The following is a 19,737-nucleotide window of genomic DNA, read 5'->3' as shown; positions in this document are numbered from 1 at the left end:
AGCTGGCCCCTAATAGAACAGTACTATCCTTGTCCGTGATGCGGACAATAATAGGACAAGTTCTATCTTTTAGCGGAACGGAAATACGGAAACGGAATGCACATGGAGTACATTCAATTTTTTTTTTGCTGAACCATTGAAATGAATGGTTCTGCATGCAAACGGAAACCGCAAAAACGGAACGCACATGGAATAAAAATACGTTAGTGTGCAAGAGGCCTAACACTAATCCTAACCGTGATAATGATCCTAACCCTAATACTAATACTGACCATAACCTTAACTACAACCCCCAATTCTTCACGTACCTCACTCAGTGACCATAATATATAACTGTCCAAATATACAGTAACCGTACCCACTGCATCTTTTATACCTCGTGTCTGACACATAATATACAGCAGTGTACTGACGTGAGGTAGGAGCTATAAAAGATGCAGTGTGTACAGATATATAGTATATAGAGCGGTGTACTGATACGTGAGGTATGGGGTATAATAGATGCGGTGCCTATAGATATATAGTATATACAGCAGTGTACTGACATGTGAGGTACGAGGTATAATAGATGTGGAGTGTATAGATATATAGTATATACAGCAGTGTACTGATATGTGAGGTATAATAGATGCAGTGTGTACAGATATATAGTATATACAGCAGAGTACTGATATGTGAGGTATGAGGTGTAATTGTCACGGTGGACAGGATACAAGATACACAGAAGACCACCAAACAAGTGTCTAGGCAAGAAGCTGGGGATAAAGGTCACCTCCTGACAAATCCCTACCAGCTCTCCCTAGACTTCTATGCCCACGTTCAGACCCTGAAGGTGGGAATGAACGTGTCCCCGTGCCTAGGCTGAAGATTCCCTAAAATCCCTAAGATGGTGAAAGGGGGAAAGAGGCAGCCTGCTCCCTCAGGACCTGGAGAGGGCAGGCGTCTCTCTAACAGCCTAGACAGACAATAACAAGAAACACAAAACCAACTCACCTGCTCTGAAGCTCACAGGAACTCCGCATGATAGGCTAATTTAACCCCTACTACTGAATACTAGGCCTATCATGCTCTCAGTTGGAGTTCCTGTGAGCTTCAGAGCAGGCGAGCTTTTACAACTGTTCACATGGTGCGGTGCTGCATGGGGGCCACTGTGCTGTTTTTCTGGCTGGTTGGTGGGGCCCAGAGCTAGGTATGGCCTGGTCAAGCAGCAGGGGTGCTGTTTGGCCACCGGGTCCCGCCGCCGCCGGCCGGGATGGCGCCACAGCGCTGGTGGTCGCCGTGTAGCGTTGCGCCAGTTTTAGGTTAGGACCCACTCATAGAGGCAACCTTGGCGTGGTGAGTGGGCTTATTGCCTTTTGATCAAAATGTACACAAATGCCTCATTTAGCATGTAGCTTGGAGGTGGTACACATGCGCTATTTAGTGCTGTCTCCTGCAGGAACGCAGGGATGAGATCATAGCATTAGCAGTGGATGTGCGATTCATTTCTTCTTTTCTCTCCTTATTTAAAGACATCCGCACATAACCTGAGCAGGGCATGACAGTGATAGATGCAGTGTGTACAGATATATAGTATATACAGCAGAGTACTGACATGTGAGGTACGAGGTATAAGGGGGCACATATAAGAGGTGCTATACATAAAACGTGCATGTATAAGTGGCACTATTAATGAGGGGCACCAAGAATACGGCGCTATATACAGAGGGCCCAGAGCGTGTGGCGCTATATACAGAGGGCACAGAGTGTGTGGCACTATATACAGAGGGCACAGAGCGTGTGGCACTATATACAGAGGGCACAGAGTGTGTGGCACTATATACAGAGGGCACAGAGTGTGTGGCACTATATACAGAGGGCACAGAGCGTGTGGCACTATATACAGAGGGCCCAGAGCGTGTGGCGCTATATACAGAGGGCCCAGAGCGTGTGGCGCTATATACAGAGGGCCCAGAGCGTGTGGCGCTATATACAGAGGGCACAGAGCGTGTGGCACTATATACAGAGGGCACAGAGTGTGTGGCACTACCATTGGGGGCCCTGTGTGTGTGTGGCACTGATGCTGCTGTTATATTCAGGGCACAGTATGTGGCACTAAGAGCAGTTTGTGTTAGTATGCAGGGTGCCATTGTGATGATAAAGAGAGGAGCTGAAGACATCTTCTCAGCAAAATCTGCAGAGCTGAATAGTGGCCGGGAGATGTCATCATGGTGGTCTGAACCAGATGGAGAAGAACTCAGGAGGAGATGTCACCTGTAAGTCACTAAATGGAAATGATTATTCTGCCACTGACTGTGTATGATGAGAGCTGTAGTCAGCTGATGATGGGTGGTAGCATCCATTTGCACCTGAGTTCGGCCACTGTCACAGATTCTGTCCTGCATGCAAGACTTTTCTGTCCGGTAAAGGAGCCGCATCCTGAGCGGACCCCATTATAGTCTATGGAGTCTCAGGAGTTGGTAAATCGGGTCCCTCTGTAGCTACAGACTCAATCATGTCCTGTATCTGGGATTGCACATGTGTACGATCCCAGGAAAACATAACCAGGTGCCGCCTTTGACCTATTTAAAGCCCATTTACCTATACCCCCATTATATGGTAATCAAAGTTAAACAGGTTAAGGGTGGGCCGCTACACATGGGCCAGTGCTGTGTGCTTGTCCCCCCAGGCTAAAATTTGCCAGCCGGTCCCTTTTAATATGGTATTGGTATTCTCATTAACCTCTTAATTTCTGTAGATTTCTGTAGTGAATGCTATACCTTATTTTTACACCAGAGGGCAGCCTTGTACAGCATTAGCTTTTTTTTTTTTTTTTTTTTTATTATTATTATTCCAAGCATTGGTTACTGAAGGGTAGTAGCAATATCTGCTATGAGTATGAATTATCTTTAATTGATATCCTTGATAGTTCTACATCTTCACGAAATCTTGTAGCTATGGGCCAAAGCAAATTCATTCTGACAAGATGTTAACATTTATTTATTTTTTTGTTGCTAGAACTGTTCTCATGTTTGCTCTAAAGATATAAATAAATAAAATATGACGTGAAGGAAAAATCAAATAAATACATTTTTAATGAAATAAATACAAAATGAAATAGATAGAAAAATACAACTTTAACCCTTTTCTTGTATTGGCTTGGACAAGCAACCATTCAATAATAATAAAAAAAATGACATAATGTCTCTTCTTATTCCTATAATTGTATATGAATGTAGTACCTGGTGCTTTAATTACACCCAAATCTTATTATAATTAAAATAAAAATTTATTGTGTTGAAAAATGTAAAAAATAGAAAAAAAACCCTATTATTTTATTTAAAATATGAAAAAAAATAAGACAAGGATTCATAAAGGGAATGAAAAAGTGAAGTTTTTGCATTTTTAATTGCTTAAGAGTGAGGACTTTCCATTCTGTGTGAACCTGGATTGAAATGATGACATCTTCCCTTTGGTTTCCATAGCATCCACACTGGAGAGACTAAGAATGAATTCTGCACAGGGCGATCCGCCCAATTCCCTTGGAAAGTTAGCAGTGGAAGCGAGAAGAGGCTCTTCCTTTCGACTGGACCTGTCCATGGTGCTGACATAGGAGGTTACCTGGGATTTGCATTGCTTCCCATGGTCTGAGGGACTCCAGCAGACAGTCCAGTATTCTACTGCTGAAAGTCTTACCCTTTATGCTATGATAATAAATGCTATTTTTGCAATGCTGGGAATTTCTACCTTGGAAGTCAGTTTTGCTCTGTGGTGAAATGCAATACCTTCTTTATAAAACATCCATCGCTGCGGCTGAGAATTCGCAATTTATGGAGGCGATGCTTATGTAAAATGGATTTTTAAGCCGCCAGAGGACTAAATGCTGCTATGTACCAACCATGACGCTGCCTTCACTTACAGTAAGAGGAAGCTCCCCAGCCAGGAAGACTTTGTAATCCTCCTTCTTTATCTGTAGGCGAAGCCATCACTTTTTATTTTTTTTTGTTTTTGTAGGATTAGGTTTGGAATCTTTTTGTATCCTGGGATCTACTCTAGCACTATGAGAAGTCGCCATTCTTTGCATTCTACCATTTAACTAGAGGACAAGCAACACACCTGAAGCAATAATGGATACTATAAAACAAAGGGTCCTAGTACCTGGGAAAGAAGGGCTGAAGAATTTTGCAGGCAAATCCCTGGGTCATCTACACAGGTACCAGAATTTCAATGAAAAATGCAATTTTTGTTACTTTGTAAACGTTTTATGTTCAGTTTTTTTTTTATATATGTTTAAGGGCGATGGGATGGAAGGTCAATCAGTGAGTCAAAATATCTCCCATTGATACGATGAATATTGATAAGCTGTGTACGTGCTCGGTTGCCGCCATGTTGCCTGCTCGTCAGTTTTCCCATGGCTTCAAATTTAATTTCAATTTTAAAGTTTAACTATTGCAAAAACCAGAAACATGTAAGGGGGAAGATGCCATTACTGGATTCCCAGGTGGAATCTGCAGAAGCTTAAGCTGAATAAATAAATATTTCATAAGTACGCAGCTCGACCGACAGCAGGGGCACAAACCAGACATTTCCTTCCATCCTCAATTTTTTTTTCTAATTTTTTATTATTAGATTTTTTTTATTTTTTTTACAATATATGTTCTTTTTTTAAATTTAGCTATAATTTTATTACTATGGTTTTACCACAATATATATATGTGTGTGTGTGTGTGTGTGTGTGTGTGTGTATATGTGTGTGTATATATATATATATATATATATATATATATAAAATGTTCTTTCTCTTCTCAAAAATTATTTTAGAAGGTAAAATGGAATTAAAATTTTGCAAAAAAAATATACAAATTTCATTGGACTTATTCTCATATTAGCATAAATTCTATTATTATTATTTTGATTTCTCATTAGAAAAGGACCATTTTATTGGCAAGATTACCTATTTGAATGTTTTTTTTCCCTTCGATTTCATTAACAATAGTTCCGAAAAATACATTTCTCTGAGAAATATTCTCGTAAAGACAATACAGTATTCATATTTTCAAGAAAGTTATACATTTTGCTTTAATTTTTTTAGTTCTGTTTAGTTATCTATCATCGAATATATTTGCTGCATTTTCTTTCTACTTTTTCTCTGATAAATGTACAAAATGAGAACAAATTTGAAAAATGTGAACTAAACGTAAAATTTGTGTAAATTTTCTTACATTTCAGGTAGTTAAAGCGCTAGAAATATAACACCTATCAATGTGGAATTCACTGTATGCATTTTTGTCACAAGGCACTTACACAATTATCAATTGTTTTGTTTGTTTGTTTTTTTGCAGTTTTACATTTTTTAAAATATTTGTTTTTGGGATTTTTGCAAAAAAACCAATTTTATCTGTACATGAAATATTCATTTTTCCTAATGACAGTAAGTTTAATAATTTAAGGGGATGATTTTTCTGGGGTTTTGCAGCTTTTGCTCAGCTAATTAGAAAACAGATTCTGTTAATGTTTCTTTTTAGTTTCTAAGCTAAGAATTGTTACTTTACTACTTAATCCATAATGTAAAATGATGTGACAATTTTTTTTTTCAATTGTAAAAATATTTAAAGCTTTTTTCTTATTTTTAAGGGTTTTAGAGAAAAAACCTAAAAACAATGAAAACATTGAATTGACTGAAGATGGAAAACCGCAGCAAGTGTCAGAGAAAAAACCTCCTATATGTGACTGCACCTGTTTTGGGCTACCCCGGAGATACATCATTGCCATCATGAGTGGGCTGGGGTTCTGCATTTCTTTTGGGATTCGTTGCAATCTGGGAGTGGCCATAGTGGATATGGTAAATAACAGCACCATTCATCTAAATGGAAAAATTATCAAAGAGGTGAGCAAGCCCTAAACTTCCAGCACTGCCCCCCCCCCCCCCCACAGCCCCACCTCCCTCCTATTAACCTCTTACAATCAACACAATCTGCAGGGAGTTAACTCTACTCTCCATTTTCATTCACATCACTATACCTGTATGCAACATGTATGTAATAAATCTGTGCACCAAGATCTAATTATTACTGTATGCACTATGTATATTACGGTCGTAAGAAAAAAATCTGTTTCAACATTTTCTACTATTTAAAACTGGGCAAAATGCATAAAAAATACAAATTCAGATTGAGATTTTCTGAAATTATAAAATGAAACAAGAAAATTTGCCATCTTATCTTCTCCCCAATTTCTAACACTTTAAAGAATTTTAAATTATAGCTAATTTATAGAATATACAAGATTTAATTTCTCTCTCTTTCCTTAAACAGGAAGCAAAATTTAATTGGAATCCTGAGATTGTTGGAATGATCCATGGCTCATTCTTTTGGGGTTACATAGTAACACAAATCCCTGGAGGATACATTGCTTCAAGACTGGCTGCTAACAGGTACAGACCGCTCAGTAATTACATGGAACTATCTTTATCTCATTGCCCAATGTGAAAAAAAGTCTTAAGTGTATTTTGTTACTTGAAATGATATTGTAGCTTTGGTTGCACATGAGATTCATGCAAAATATTGCTAAAGGCGGAAAAAAAATCTACATTTTAGATATTTTGAAACATCTAAACAAAAATGCAAAATATTTAAAATAAAAAGATTTTTATGGTATATAATTCCTGTAACAGCAATGATGTATTTCTAAACATGCATTCATTTCAATAGAAATATTTTATAAAGAAATCCTGCCCTTGTTTAAATTTATTTTTAATTAAATATACTCTAAGACAAATGAACCCCCCCCCCCTACCCCGCAGAGACGGCCTACAGATGGTGCCCAGACCTCAGTTTCTATGGCGTTTGGCAATATTTCAGGGACCGAGGGTGTGATTCCACCTGTTAATGAGATCTACTGAGGATTGAGGATGCATTCTGCTCTCTGATCCCTTTGTAATTACGCAGGGGGGCTTTATGTTCGGCGCAAATCAGGAAGAGGAAGAGATTTGTGGTGCTGACAATTTGTAGGACAGGAACTGTCAATCAGATACTAGACATAATACGCAATGTATCACCGGAAACAAGGTTATCTAAGGGGAAGCAATAAATCATTCTCTTTTTTTATTTATTTTTTCAATGTAATTATGTTAAAGCGGCCAGTGACTATATCTAAAGGGTTGAGTGTACTCTTGCACAGTCCCTGTGTTGACGGGGTTAACTAATATGTTGCTGTGAGCTGTTTGGCATAGCATAAATAATGCATGAATGGAAAGGAAGAGGCCATTGCTTTATGGCATGTGATGCTTCAGTACAGGTAGATAAATCAGAGCTCAACCAATCAATGCCCATGTGAGTGTCAGCTTTGATACAATGTTGCAAAAAATAATTTTATAATATAATGAGTACAACATTCCAACCCTTCAATATCAATGTGTCAAATTTTTGTACAGAATTTTCATTACAGCAGTTATTAATCTATAGTGAATGTAGTGTAATGTATTGGATTGGAAGGAATTTCTATAAACATGTTTAAGAAAATTGCCCCAAATCCTTCCCCTTCTATGTACGCCGCCTGACTGGTATGCTCTCAGACCAGATGAGTGTGGTGTCTCTCGTGAACAGATTTCTGCCTGTAAACGCCGCGCCGCTTGTTTGCGCTGAATATACTAATGAGCAGATATTTGAATGAGATGTGATAAAATATTGTAACGGCTGACAGATGGCAGAGAGGTTGGAAAAAAAATTTTGGGGCTGGATTGAAATATTGTCCTTAAAATGACCTTCAGGATTCTGATTTTCTTCTGGTGCAGAAGAGTTTCCAGGAGAGAAATCTAAGAAAGCGTCAAAGTAGAAATGCAACAATGTATCACAGCTTATACTCTTATAGGTAACATATAGAAAAATTAATAAGATTTTTTTTAAAGTCATTTTTTTTCTGTGAATCAAGAAAATTATTGTGACTGCCCCCTGCAGGCCACACTGTAATCTGTAATCTACTGGTCAATATATAACAAGGAAACAATGGTCCAAACCATCACTATATGTACTCACATTTCTTCAGAAAATCTATCTACTATCTATCTATCTACATTATTCAAAAATGCTATTCCACTGTCTGCTCAGAGTAATACATATCAGGGCCATGAAAACCAATCATTTGGAACAATGGTCACCAGTAAATGTTGTAGTATTACAAATGAGCGTGACACAGAATTAAGCAGCTCAAACTAATTAGATTACATGGGACACAGATGTAGTAATCTCACACCTGCTACTGTGCTACATCACAAGATTCATTGCACAATATGTCCTGATAAGAGCACCGTATTACAGACAACCAAAGAGGGTAATCGGGGATGGTAAAAGTTTGAAGTAGTTATTGTATATTCTTGTACATAGGAGGCAGTATTATAGTAGTTATATTCTTGTACATAGGAGCAGTATTATAGTAGTTATATTCTAGTACATAGGAGCAGTATTATAGTAGTTATATTCTTGTACATAGGAGCAGTATTATAGTAGTTATATTCTTGTACAAAGGGGCAGTATTATAGTAGTTATATTCTTGTACATAGGAGCAGTATTATAGTAGTTATATTCTTGTACATAGGATCAGTATTATAGTAGTTATATTCTTGTACATAGGAGGCAGTATTATAGTAGTTATATTCTTGTACATAGGGGGCAGTATTATAGTAGTTATATTCTTGTACATAGGAGGCAGTATTATAGTAGTTATATTCTTGTACATAGGAGGCAGTATTATAGTAGTTATATTCTTGTACATAGGAGGCAGTATTATAGTAGTTATATTCCTGTACATAGGAGCAGTATTATAGTAGTTATATTCTTGTACATAGGAGGCAGTATTATAGTAGTTATATTCTTGTACATAGGAGGCAGTATTATAGTAGTTATATTCTTGTACATAGGAGGCAGTATTATAGTAGTTATATTCTTGTACATAGGAGCAGTATTATAGTAGTTATATTCTTGTACATAGGAGCAGTATTATAGTAGTTATATTCTTGTACATAGGAGCAGTATTATAGTAGTTATATTCTTGTACATAGGAGGCAGTATTATAGTAGTTATATTCCTGTACATAGGAGCAGTATTATAGTAGTTATATTCTTGTACATAGGATCAGTATTATAGTAGTTATATTCTTGTACATAGGAGCAGTATTATAGTAGTTATATTCTTGTACATAGGAGGCAGTATTATAGTAGTTATATTCTTGTACATAGAGGGCAGTATTATAGTAGTTATATTCTTGTACATAGGAGCAGTATTATAGTCGTTATATTCTTGTACATAGGAGCAGTATTATGGAATTTATAGTCTTGCCCATTGGGGGGCAATAATATATTCCCATTTGCATGTCAAGTCCACAATTCAATGTTTATGAAATGATGGTTACTTTGTTAGGCCTTATGCACATAAGTGTATGTATTTTTCCGCCTGCAACACACAAATCCACAAAATATGGTAATCTGTGTCTTGTCCTTGTGGCATCCGTCTTTTTGTTGACCCATTGACTTCAATGGGTCGGTAGTGCATATTTTTCGGCCAAGTGTAGGACATGTTCTATCTTTTTGAGGAACGGAAATACAGATGCGGAAAGCACATGGATAGTTCGTATCCATAAATCGTGTGCATGAGGCCTAAATCGGGAATGTGCTCCAAACCATTTTCTTTTCCCTTCCCCCATTCCTCTTTGCAGTTCCTACATTACTCAGCTAGGAGTCAATATTGAGAACAGGTGATCCAGTGTAAATGGAATATTTATTTATTTTTTTTGTTTATAAGCAGTATAAAAAAAAGACATCAGATCACAGAGAATGAGCACATATAACAATTACATGTAGAATGTATCACTTACGTACCATAAAGCAAACATATATAGCAAGATGTCTATAATCAGGATAGCCCAACTTTGATATCGATTCTCTGGCATAGATATCAAACCCCAAACAAAACCCATCCCCCCCCCCCTCGTCACCCCCCCACCCATCCCACCTGGCTTGGTGCGGCCGCCACGAGGGGCGGCGGAGTGCTCTTGCCCCCCTCATAGATATTTTCTTCAATCCTTTTCAATATCAAACCCGCTTAATGTGGACTGTGTTGATAGAGTTTATCTTGGGAGGCTGTATAATAATTTGTTAAGTTGTAATTTTGTCATAGTCTCCACCGATAGGTAGTCATCAGTTCTAATCCAGATATTGCTACTAGCTGTTTCCCCTCTCTATACGCCCATTCCTATGACATCGCTCAGTCCGCGTCGTTTCATGCCCTCAAAATGTGTTATTCTCGTCATTAGACTTTGCCATTCATTTATTGTTGGAGATCTATCTTTCACCCACTGTCTCATGATTATCACCTTAGCCAATAGAAATCCCTTCAACCAGTACGCCTGTTCGTTTTTGGTGGTTTTGTTTTTGTACTCGGGGGGAAAGAGTCCAAGCACAGCTACTTGAATAGTCAAGGGGGGGCTATTCCTACTGTTTACCGCCATTGTCTGAAATAAGCAGCCCCAAAAGGTCCTAATAGCGGGGCAGTCGCTGTTAATAAAGTGTAAATGGAATATGAAATCTTTGCTCCAGCCTGAGAACATAGTAATATTCCTTGTCTTTTTAAGACATCCCAGTGTATAATCCGTCACATTTTCAGTTAGATCCTTCAGCTATCCAAAATCTTATTTCAGGGGTGTGAGGTTAAAAACCCCAAAATAAAACTGAACATCCTAGATCATCTCCCTGCCATCCTCCCCTGTTTTGTAGACCCTGCCGTACCTTACCGTTATGATGTCTAAACAGGAACATATAGTAATAATGCTAGCACTAGCAAAAGCACTACTATGAGAATATAAATACCATATAAATAATACTTTTTTTTATTAAACAAGGGGACAGCGGTAATATACAGTAACCAAAATCTGTAATATATCTTGAAGAAGATAAAAAGTAAAAATAGAGAGAAAAATAGGGAAAATATATTTAAAAAACCTTATATATAATTTTGTAAGTATATTTTTAGTATCTGATAACACAAGGAAGGTAAAGTGATCAGCTATGAAATGTTACATTGTGTTTAATGCATCTCACTGCTTTAGAGTCCTAATAGAGGGGTCGATCAATGAACATGCTTTTTTGAAAGGCTTTCCTCTTAAGCTGCACTGACCGTGAAGAGACCAAGGCTCTATTTTAAAAGGAGGAGAAGGGGCTTCCCATGTCGGCCACACGACAGCTCTAATCCTCATTCAGCACTTGCTACTTACCATATGCTCCATGCAGGGGCCTTTGTCCTCCTCTGGTAATATAGACGTTTTCCTGATTTAATGAATCACAGGGGATTCAGTTCAATATAGGCGAGTCTCAGATGTGCGCCAATAATGAAGAAAAGCTGTTTTTTATTAAAATAAAAAATTTATTGAAAGTTGGGAATTTACCATGGAATATTAATGTTCTGGCTTTGTAGAAGGCGTCTTGTCTGATTGTGATTTCCTCACACATCTTCATTTCTTTGTAAATCAAAAATAGCCAACGCTCCAGAGTGCCTAAAACAAAGTTTACATATGCTAATGTGCCCGGTCCCAACGTGAGCTGCTCATTGGATCAATTATTTTTAAAATGTAGTATAAAAATGAATGGAAATAGCAAAATAAATATAAAAATAAAAATAATAAAAGAAACAAAATATTTGATTGTATACATAATCTTATTTGTAATCAGTTTGTATTGTTTTTCCTAACGATTTAATATATAATTAATGAAAAATATACACGGTAAGAAATGAAATTCTTAGTAATAGCTTTTATATAAATCAAATCCGTAATAATCAATTATAATAATATTTATTACACTGTCATTTTATGAACTAATTAACTTCTAAATTCCCGGGGAGGCTTTCTTCCTCTCTTGGGTCATTTCTCTAATATCATACCCCAATGCTGTCCAATTATGTATGAAGGAGCTATGGACGCGTTCCATGACATGTGCTGAATACCAGGCTGCTGGAGAGGTCACCTTAGCTGCAGTCGCAAGGTTACGTGTAGTGCACCTAACAGCCTATTGGTAATTTCCATCAGGCCAGCATCTCTGTAAGTACAACCCAAAAAATACCAGAATCCCATTCTCCCGCAAAGTCCTTGTTGCATCCTGTATTAAAATGATGTACATTAATGTATTCATTGATATTTTTACCAAAGTACGCAAACCAGGTCAAGGGTCCTCATTGTCTCTCAAATACTTACGATAAAATCAATGGACATTAGTCCTAATTTTGGCCAATTCAGCAACACTTATGGCTAACTCATGCAAAGCAATACACCACGAAGAGAACATCCTTACTCAAGGACAATGCACCTAAACATCATCCTTCTTCAGTTACAACAGTCATTACCAAAAGGAATCCAATCTGGAATCAATGCCGACATAGGGTTCCTTGACCAAGCAACTAAACTGAATGTCTATGATGTAAAGCCACCAACATTGGAGCTTGGTGTGTTAAACATCTGGATGAACTTAGCTTCAAAGGAGCTAAAGTTCTTAGAGGAGCAGCCATGGTCTTGGGCTGGTCTTCATAGTGTTCGCCCCTTAGTTCTTTCCAGTGAAGGGACATATAAATGAGAACTTTGAGCTCATCCAAGTTGGTGCCAATGATTTGGGGATGCTCTTTTACAGTTTCAGCATGACATTGCCCCTGTTGAGGTTGTTGTAGAAGAAGGTGGCTGTGGATGGACTGAAACTCTTACTGGTCTGAACACTCAATGCCAGTCCTCAATCTCACTTGCGATGTTGAAGGTGTTTGCTTACTGGCATCTCCTCTCCTGGCGTGGCTGTCTGAGTACTTCCCCTCCTCGTTATTCCAAGCATCAGGCCACTCGTAGTCTTCCCTGCCTGCTTCCTGGCGCTCACTCATTTAGCGTATGTGTGCACTTTTTCTGGTTTTAAAGGGCCAGAGCACTTAGGCCACCAGTGGCAGTTTTCTCGGCAGTTTATAGGGTACCTTCCCCTACAGGAGGGTGCCTGAGCTACAGGTTCCTAGCTTGTCTAGTCCTGCAAAGGTGGACTTTTGTATTATTCTGACCTCACATGCCTGACCTCTACCTTCTGTCGCCTGCACTTACCTATTACCAACAACACCTTTGTCTGTCCCCTTATTGCCTCACTCTAGTGTCTCTTAAACCGCCTCGGTTAGCAGTCTCTGAATACCCCAAAGCAAAGTTCTGATCCCCATATGGGAGTGAAAGGGTGAAAACCAGCAAACCATTTTGATAATGCCCTCAGGAGTAGCCCTAAACCAAATTCGTTCTTTGGCACAATGGGTTCACACCTGCTGTGTTACGTCAATTATGCACCTTTGGCTCAGTGGTTGGGCCACGTTACAAAATCTGACGGAAGTCTCCCTAGAAGGTTGGGAGATGACAACTCTGTTTTAGCCAACAGAATTTTGGATAATTGACAATCAAATAGATGAGTCCTTGCTTACCTTTGCTCTTTGAAAACTTTTTAAAGTTCGTTACCTCTTGCCCAGGGGCGGATTAAGTGCATGATGGGCCCGGGGCTGTCTACCCAACTTTTGCACCTTCCTTCATATTATTTTATTTTATTTTTGTATGAAGAGGCTGTGGCAGTGGCGTAACTAGAAATAACTGGGCCCCACACCAACTTTTTTGCAATCTTCTTCAGTGCAGCCTCTACTCCTATGGCTAGTCAAGATTTCTGTCTCAGACAAGGCCCATCAGCCGCTCTCTCAGTTTTCTATACATACAGTATATACTGTATAAAATGTCACTGTATATAATGTAATTGTATAATACTACTGAGGGGACTTTGACAATAAAATCTTTTGGTGCTCCCCCTGGGTGGGCCCCTTCTGAGTTCAGGCCCCAAAGCAGTCGCTTCCCCTATAGCTACGCCTCTGGGCTGCTGTGTTTTGTGAGCGCCACAGTCTCTTCCTAGGCCATATGACATTTTCAGACTAAAAAAAATACCCCAAATTGGGTCCTAAACGGAAAAATGTGTTCGCCAAATTTAAAATACATATAATTACAATAAAAAAACACATGGAGGAGAATACAGCACCACATACCTCTTACATCCAGTGACATCTCATGTCATGTAGACCTTCTCTTTCCTCTTCTCCTGCGTCTGACCCAGACCACCATGACTAATTCTTTCAGCCGCATCTCATCTCTACAGTTTGTAACACAGACATTAGAGTTCTCAATTTTTCCATCAACCTCCCCGTCCTGGTGTACCCACAGTGTCATCCTGCTATCACTCCCAATACTGTGCCCGCTGTGCCCCCCAATGCCCCAGGTACTATACTGCTGAAAAAATAGTGACCCCAGTATACAGCCAGTTCTACATTACACCAGTTTGATAAATTACCCCAAATGTCCCTATAGTGTCCACAGCAGCTATAATGTCCTCTAGAGTGCCCCCAGTAATAAAAACACCTTATATTGTGCTCCAGGTAATAATCCCTGTATAGTGTTCCCAAAAATAATAGAATTGCCCCTATAGTGCATCCCCATTAGCAACACCCCAATATAGTCATTTCCCCCACACTGCCCCATATAGTAAATTCCCCCACACTTCCCCCACACAGTAATCTGCTCCAACATAGTAATTTGCCCCCACATAGTAGTCCCTCACATAATAATTTGGCGCCACACAGCCCCCACATAGTAATCTTTGCATAATAATTTCCCCCCGATGTACTCGATGCCTCTTCACTAATATGTCCTCCTGTGTGTACCCACATGTCCCCCAAAGTAGGCACATGAAATAAAAATGAAAAAAATAAAAAAAAATGAAAAGCTATATACTCGCCTATGTCCAGGGCCAGGAGCTTGCTCGCAGAGGAAGGCAGGAAGAGACAGGCGTGCACACACGTCACAGTGCTGCGTCACGGCACAGGCGCGCGATTACGTCATCACGCCCACCTGCGCTGGGATTTCACTACCGCATAGGCCTCAGGCCTACTAGGCCTGAAGCCTATGGCGGTGATTGGCGGCGGGGGAGGGAACTATGCGCTCCCGTGCCCCACCACAGTATGTGGGAGTTCAGTCGGCGTTGGGCCACCTGCCGACCCGAGCGCCCCTATTGTAATCCGCCACTGCTCATGCCACTCATCTAGAGCCAACAAGAAGGGTAAGGAAGGACATCTGGTTTCGAAGAGATGTTCTACGTACAGTACTCCTGGCTATGTAGCATCTGTCGATGATTGGGACATCTTGTGGTTCCACTTGGAAGACAATATAAGAGATGGAAAGAACAAAAATCAGCTTTAGTCGTGAAACTTGATGGTCAGGAGAGGTCATCCACAGATGGTAGAGAGAAGGCTTATTCTATTGATGAAATTGCTACGTGTTTCAGGCCAAACCAGCCCCTTCTTAAGGCCATCAATATCTGAAGTCAGGCCAAATAATGCTGGCATTTCACAAACTAAGGTTACAATCCGGGGGCCAGATGGGCCGCCATGGGTAATCTTACATGATCCGTGATCCACAAGCTACACATGTAGAGTCAGGTGAATAGGTTATACGTTATATTTGTCCCATCCCATATGTGTATATTTGTCGGTGGCCCCTGGGGATATGATGTCACAGTCACTCACTCTTGTGGTCCCCATGGGGCGGACTGGTGCACAGGTGGTGGCTGGATGATATAATCACCGGCAATACATACAGCAGCGTCTCTCACTATTCCCAGTGATGGTGCCGGCAGAGTAATCATTGGAAATACTGGATTATTAGAGGCACACCTGTCCTTCTACAGTCTGACAACTACTCTTAATGCCATTTTGTGTACGGTTGTCGGTTCCCTTCGCCCACTCATAAGTGAAGGGTAATGTTAGGCAAAAAGAACCCCAACCAAGCAAGGACCTAACCTGAGGAGAAATCTAAATCTAATATGACGTCTACCCTTGTTCTCTCCACATTTGCTGTGTAATGTGATCTATTGTTCTGTGTCATCAACCATTGTGGACGAATTTGGCTGTGGTGCTCCTCAAGGGGGCTGCCATAAAAATTTCTCACCTCATTGATCCCTCATATGTCTCCAGTGCTGAGAGTCCCTGACTTCACCTCTCCTGCAGCGCCACCACAGGAGAAATGATGCATTACATGGTACCCATTGAAATTAATGGGACATCCGCGTAAAGTACAGACATGCCGGGTCCTCCGGGGCGGGAGACTGACTATCCTGAATAAAATCTGCATGGTCTGGGCTTAGGAGTCCAGTGGGCTGTCCTACTAAGTGATGAATAGCGATGTCATATAGGACCACCCACTGGACTCCTAGGTATAGAAAGACCACAGAGTTATATAAATGAAATGCAAGTTCTATTCAATCTTTTCCTACAAACAGGGGCGTAGCTATAGGGGGTGCAGAGGTGACAGTCGCTACCGGGCCCAGGAGCCTGAGGGGCCCAAAGACCCTTGTGCCGTGTAAGAAGACACTGGTATTATAGGAAGTGCATGCAGGTCAAGTAACACCTCTGGCTGAAGGGAAGAGGTTAGGTCTAGGGCTGCAGCTATCGTCTATTTTTGTAATCGAGTATTCTATCGATTAATCCAACGATTAATCAAGTACTCTAATAACAAAAAACTAATTAAAAGATTGTTTTTCTTTATGAAAACTCACCAGCCCCCTCAGTGCCACCAGCTTCTCCCCACTGCCATCAGCTGCCCCCTCAGTGCCACCAGCTGTCCCCTCAGTGCCACCAGCTTCCCCCCACTGCCACTAGCTTCCCACCCAGTGCCACCAGCTTCCCCCCACTGCCATCAGCTGCCCCCTCAGTGCCACCAGCTTCCCCCCACTGCCATCAGCTGTCCCCTCAGTGCCACCAGCTTCCCCCCACTGCTATCAGCTGTCCCCTCAGTGCCACCAGCTTCTCCCCACTGCCATCAGCTGCCCCCTCAGTGCCACCAGCTGTCCCCTCAGTGTCACCAGCTTCCCCCCAGTGCCACCAGCTTCCCACCCAGTGCCACCAGCTTCCCACCCAGTGCCACCAGCTTCCCCCCACTGCCATCACCTGCCCCCTCAGTGCCACCAGCTTCTCCCCACTGCCATCAGCTGTCCCCTCAGTGCCACCAGCTTCTCCCCACTGCCATCAGCTGTCCCCTCAGTGCCACCAGCTTCTCCCCACTGCCATCAGCTGTCCCCTCAGTGCCACCAGCTTCCCCCCACTGCCATCAGGTGTCCCCTCAGTGCCACCAGCTTCCCCCCACTGCCATCAGGTGTCCCCTCAGTGCCACCAGCTTCCCCCACTGCCATCAGCTGTCCCCTCAGTGCCACCAGCTTCCCCCCACTGCCATCAGCTGTCCCCTCAGTGCCACCAGCTTCCCCCACTGCCATCAGCTGTCCCCTCAGTACCACCAGCTTCCCCCCACTGCCATCAGCTGCCCCCTCAGTGCCACCAGCTGTCCCCTCAGTGCCACCAGCTTCTCCCCCAGTGCCATCAGCTGACCCCTCAGTGCCACTACGCTTACGTGCACTATGTCCTGACTATGTGACAGGAGGAAAGTGGGCCGGCGGGTGACCACGGAGCGGTAGGTAATAGCAAGCGCTTCACTCCCGCTCCGTGGTCACATGACACAAATAAATCCTTGATGCAAAAAATTTTAATTGAGGATTTTTTTTGTGTCGAATTCAATCGAGTAATCGTTTCAGCTCTAGTTAGGTCAAGAATTTGGCATGGGGGCGGGGGGTGCCATTTCTTTTTTTTGCCTCAGCACGAGGGCTATGTGCTGCCCTGCCCTGCCCCTGGCCACAAAGCACTGAGGGAAGGGGGGCCCATGAGCCTTTAGCTACGCTCCTACCTACTAAACTATACATCAATCTGCTCAGCTCCTCCTGTTCTATAACGCGCTGCTGCAGGTCGGACGCCATGTTCAGTGTGACGGGTTCCCTTTAAGATACCATATTCTTGCTCCTTGCATGTCTGTGATAATGATAGGACTCCCTATTGCTTCCATTAACCGTGTCGCTCTTGACTTTGCAGGGTGTTTGGGGCGGCCATAGTGCTCACCTCCACTTTGAACATGCTAATTCCATCCGCGGCCAGAGTGCATTATGGGTGTGTGATCTTCGTAAGGATTCTTCAAGGGCTTGTGGAGGTATTGACTCTGTGACTGCAGACTGATCTGTCAGGTTGGGAATTATTCTGTAAGCGTGGGAGGAAAGGATCTTTGGTGAAATCACTAAATGCAGAAGCATCTCCTGCTCCATTCAGAACAGTTTTAGGTCTAGTGAGGGGGCGGAGCATGACACAGGTCATTAGAATTTATTAGAATGTCTGTATCACGCTCCGCTTCTCAGGCCCTGCACTAGACTTAGGCTTAGTATGCTAGTTTTGCCTGAGGTTCATCTTTAATTAAATTCAAAAACAGTTTCCAAAATTAAAGAAAAATGCAAAACAGAGAGATTTCTAAATTTAATTGTCTGCTGCTTGCCACGCCAAGCCTCAGTGACACAGCGCCCGCGGCAAGCACTGAGGATGTTACCGGGTGACATTGTCATGATAGATACAATGTAACCGCATCTTTCCAAAAAATGGCGGGGTCAATGGAAATTTACCCAAAGTGTATTGGAGGTTGAGGACGGGGCTTAATGTGTTAAAATGGGGTCCTCCCAGCATACCAACTGTAACGTGGAGGGAACGCCGTGGTCGCTGAACACTTTCCTTTCCTCACTAAAAAATATTGAGGGTAAAAAGATTTTAAATTATTTCCTTATTATTACATTGCATTATTATTTTGCACTGTATTATATATTTTATACTACATGATATTATTTCCTAGGTTATCTCTTGCTAGGTTGTTACATTATATTGTGCTGTTTTTTATTGTACTATATTGTGTTATATTTTATGTTAGATTATGATGTTTTACGTTGTACTTTGTTATATTGTGGCATAGTTAATTGTTATATACTGCTATGATATATCTGATGTAATTCCTCACACCAGCAGATCTTAAAAAGCGGGTTCTTTAAGCAATACAATGGTTTACGCATTTTGGGCTTCACTAGCCCTCTCTCAAAGCATGTCATATAGTCTTCTATTTAATTGTTAGGATTTCTTATATTACACTACATCATATTATAAGCAATCCATATGGTATGATTACATCCATTTGGTTAGTTTTTTTTATGCACCATTTCCAGGGTGTCACCTACCCCGCCTGTCATGGAATATGGAGTAAGTGGGCCCCTCCGCTAGAAAGAAGTCGCCTGGCGACCACCTCTTTTTGTGGTAAATACTTAACCCTTTCAGACATCTTATCACTTTCCTCCTGTCATGGCTGTCTCTCAGACGCACTGTCCTCTCTTCCCAGGGTCCTATGCAGGAGCGGTGATCGCCATGCCTTTAGCTGGGATCTTAGTGCAATATACAGGATGGTCGTCCGTGTTCTATGTATATGGTAAGTCCCTGGAGATTATATGTCATATGTGAATCGCAACTGAACCCACCAATATCCCTCAAATGATTCATCTTCCTGCAGCCGTGATCCCGTCACTGTCAGTCTTTATATTATAATATGTTCTATTATATGGACCACGCACAGTCCACTGGAGGTCTAACCAAATTTTTCTTAGGACCCCCCGCCATTATGCATGTCCCTATGCAGCTCAATGCATAAGAACATATATCATAGTCTGATATATATATATAAAGCACAGCGCCATACATCAGACAGTGGTTGTGCTTGGTATTGCAGCTCTGCCCCATTTACTTCAATGGGGCTGAACTACGCCTAGGC

The 19,737-nt window shown here is 41.3% G+C and overlaps 1 protein-coding gene across 1 annotated transcript in view; it reads left to right on the top strand.

Annotated features, from left to right (window-relative positions):
* Positions 1–1,648: 1,648 nt before the first annotated feature.
* SLC17A6 (solute carrier family 17 member 6) overlaps positions 1,649–19,737 on the top strand; it is a 31,704-nt gene continuing 13,615 nt past the window's right edge. The window contains exons 1-8 of the mRNA XM_044271157.1: positions 1,649–2,255; positions 3,465–3,899; positions 3,994–4,192; positions 5,614–5,866; positions 6,294–6,412; positions 17,979–18,093; positions 19,142–19,229; positions 19,312–19,398. Of these exons, the coding sequence (XP_044127092.1) occupies positions 4,107–4,192; positions 5,614–5,866; positions 6,294–6,412; positions 17,979–18,093; positions 19,142–19,229; positions 19,312–19,398 (748 nt within the window). The 5' untranslated portion in view covers positions 1,649–2,255; positions 3,465–3,899; positions 3,994–4,106. The remainder of the gene's footprint in view (positions 2,256–3,464; positions 3,900–3,993; positions 4,193–5,613; positions 5,867–6,293; positions 6,413–17,978; positions 18,094–19,141; positions 19,230–19,311; positions 19,399–19,737) is intronic.

This window comes from Bufo gargarizans, chromosome 10, assembly GCF_014858855.1.
Source record: "Bufo gargarizans isolate SCDJY-AF-19 chromosome 10, ASM1485885v1, whole genome shotgun sequence".
NCBI lineage: Eukaryota > Metazoa > Chordata > Amphibia > Anura > Bufonidae > Bufo > Bufo gargarizans.
Note: the sequence above shows the minus strand (reverse complement) of the source record. Positions and strands in the feature narration are given on the sequence as shown.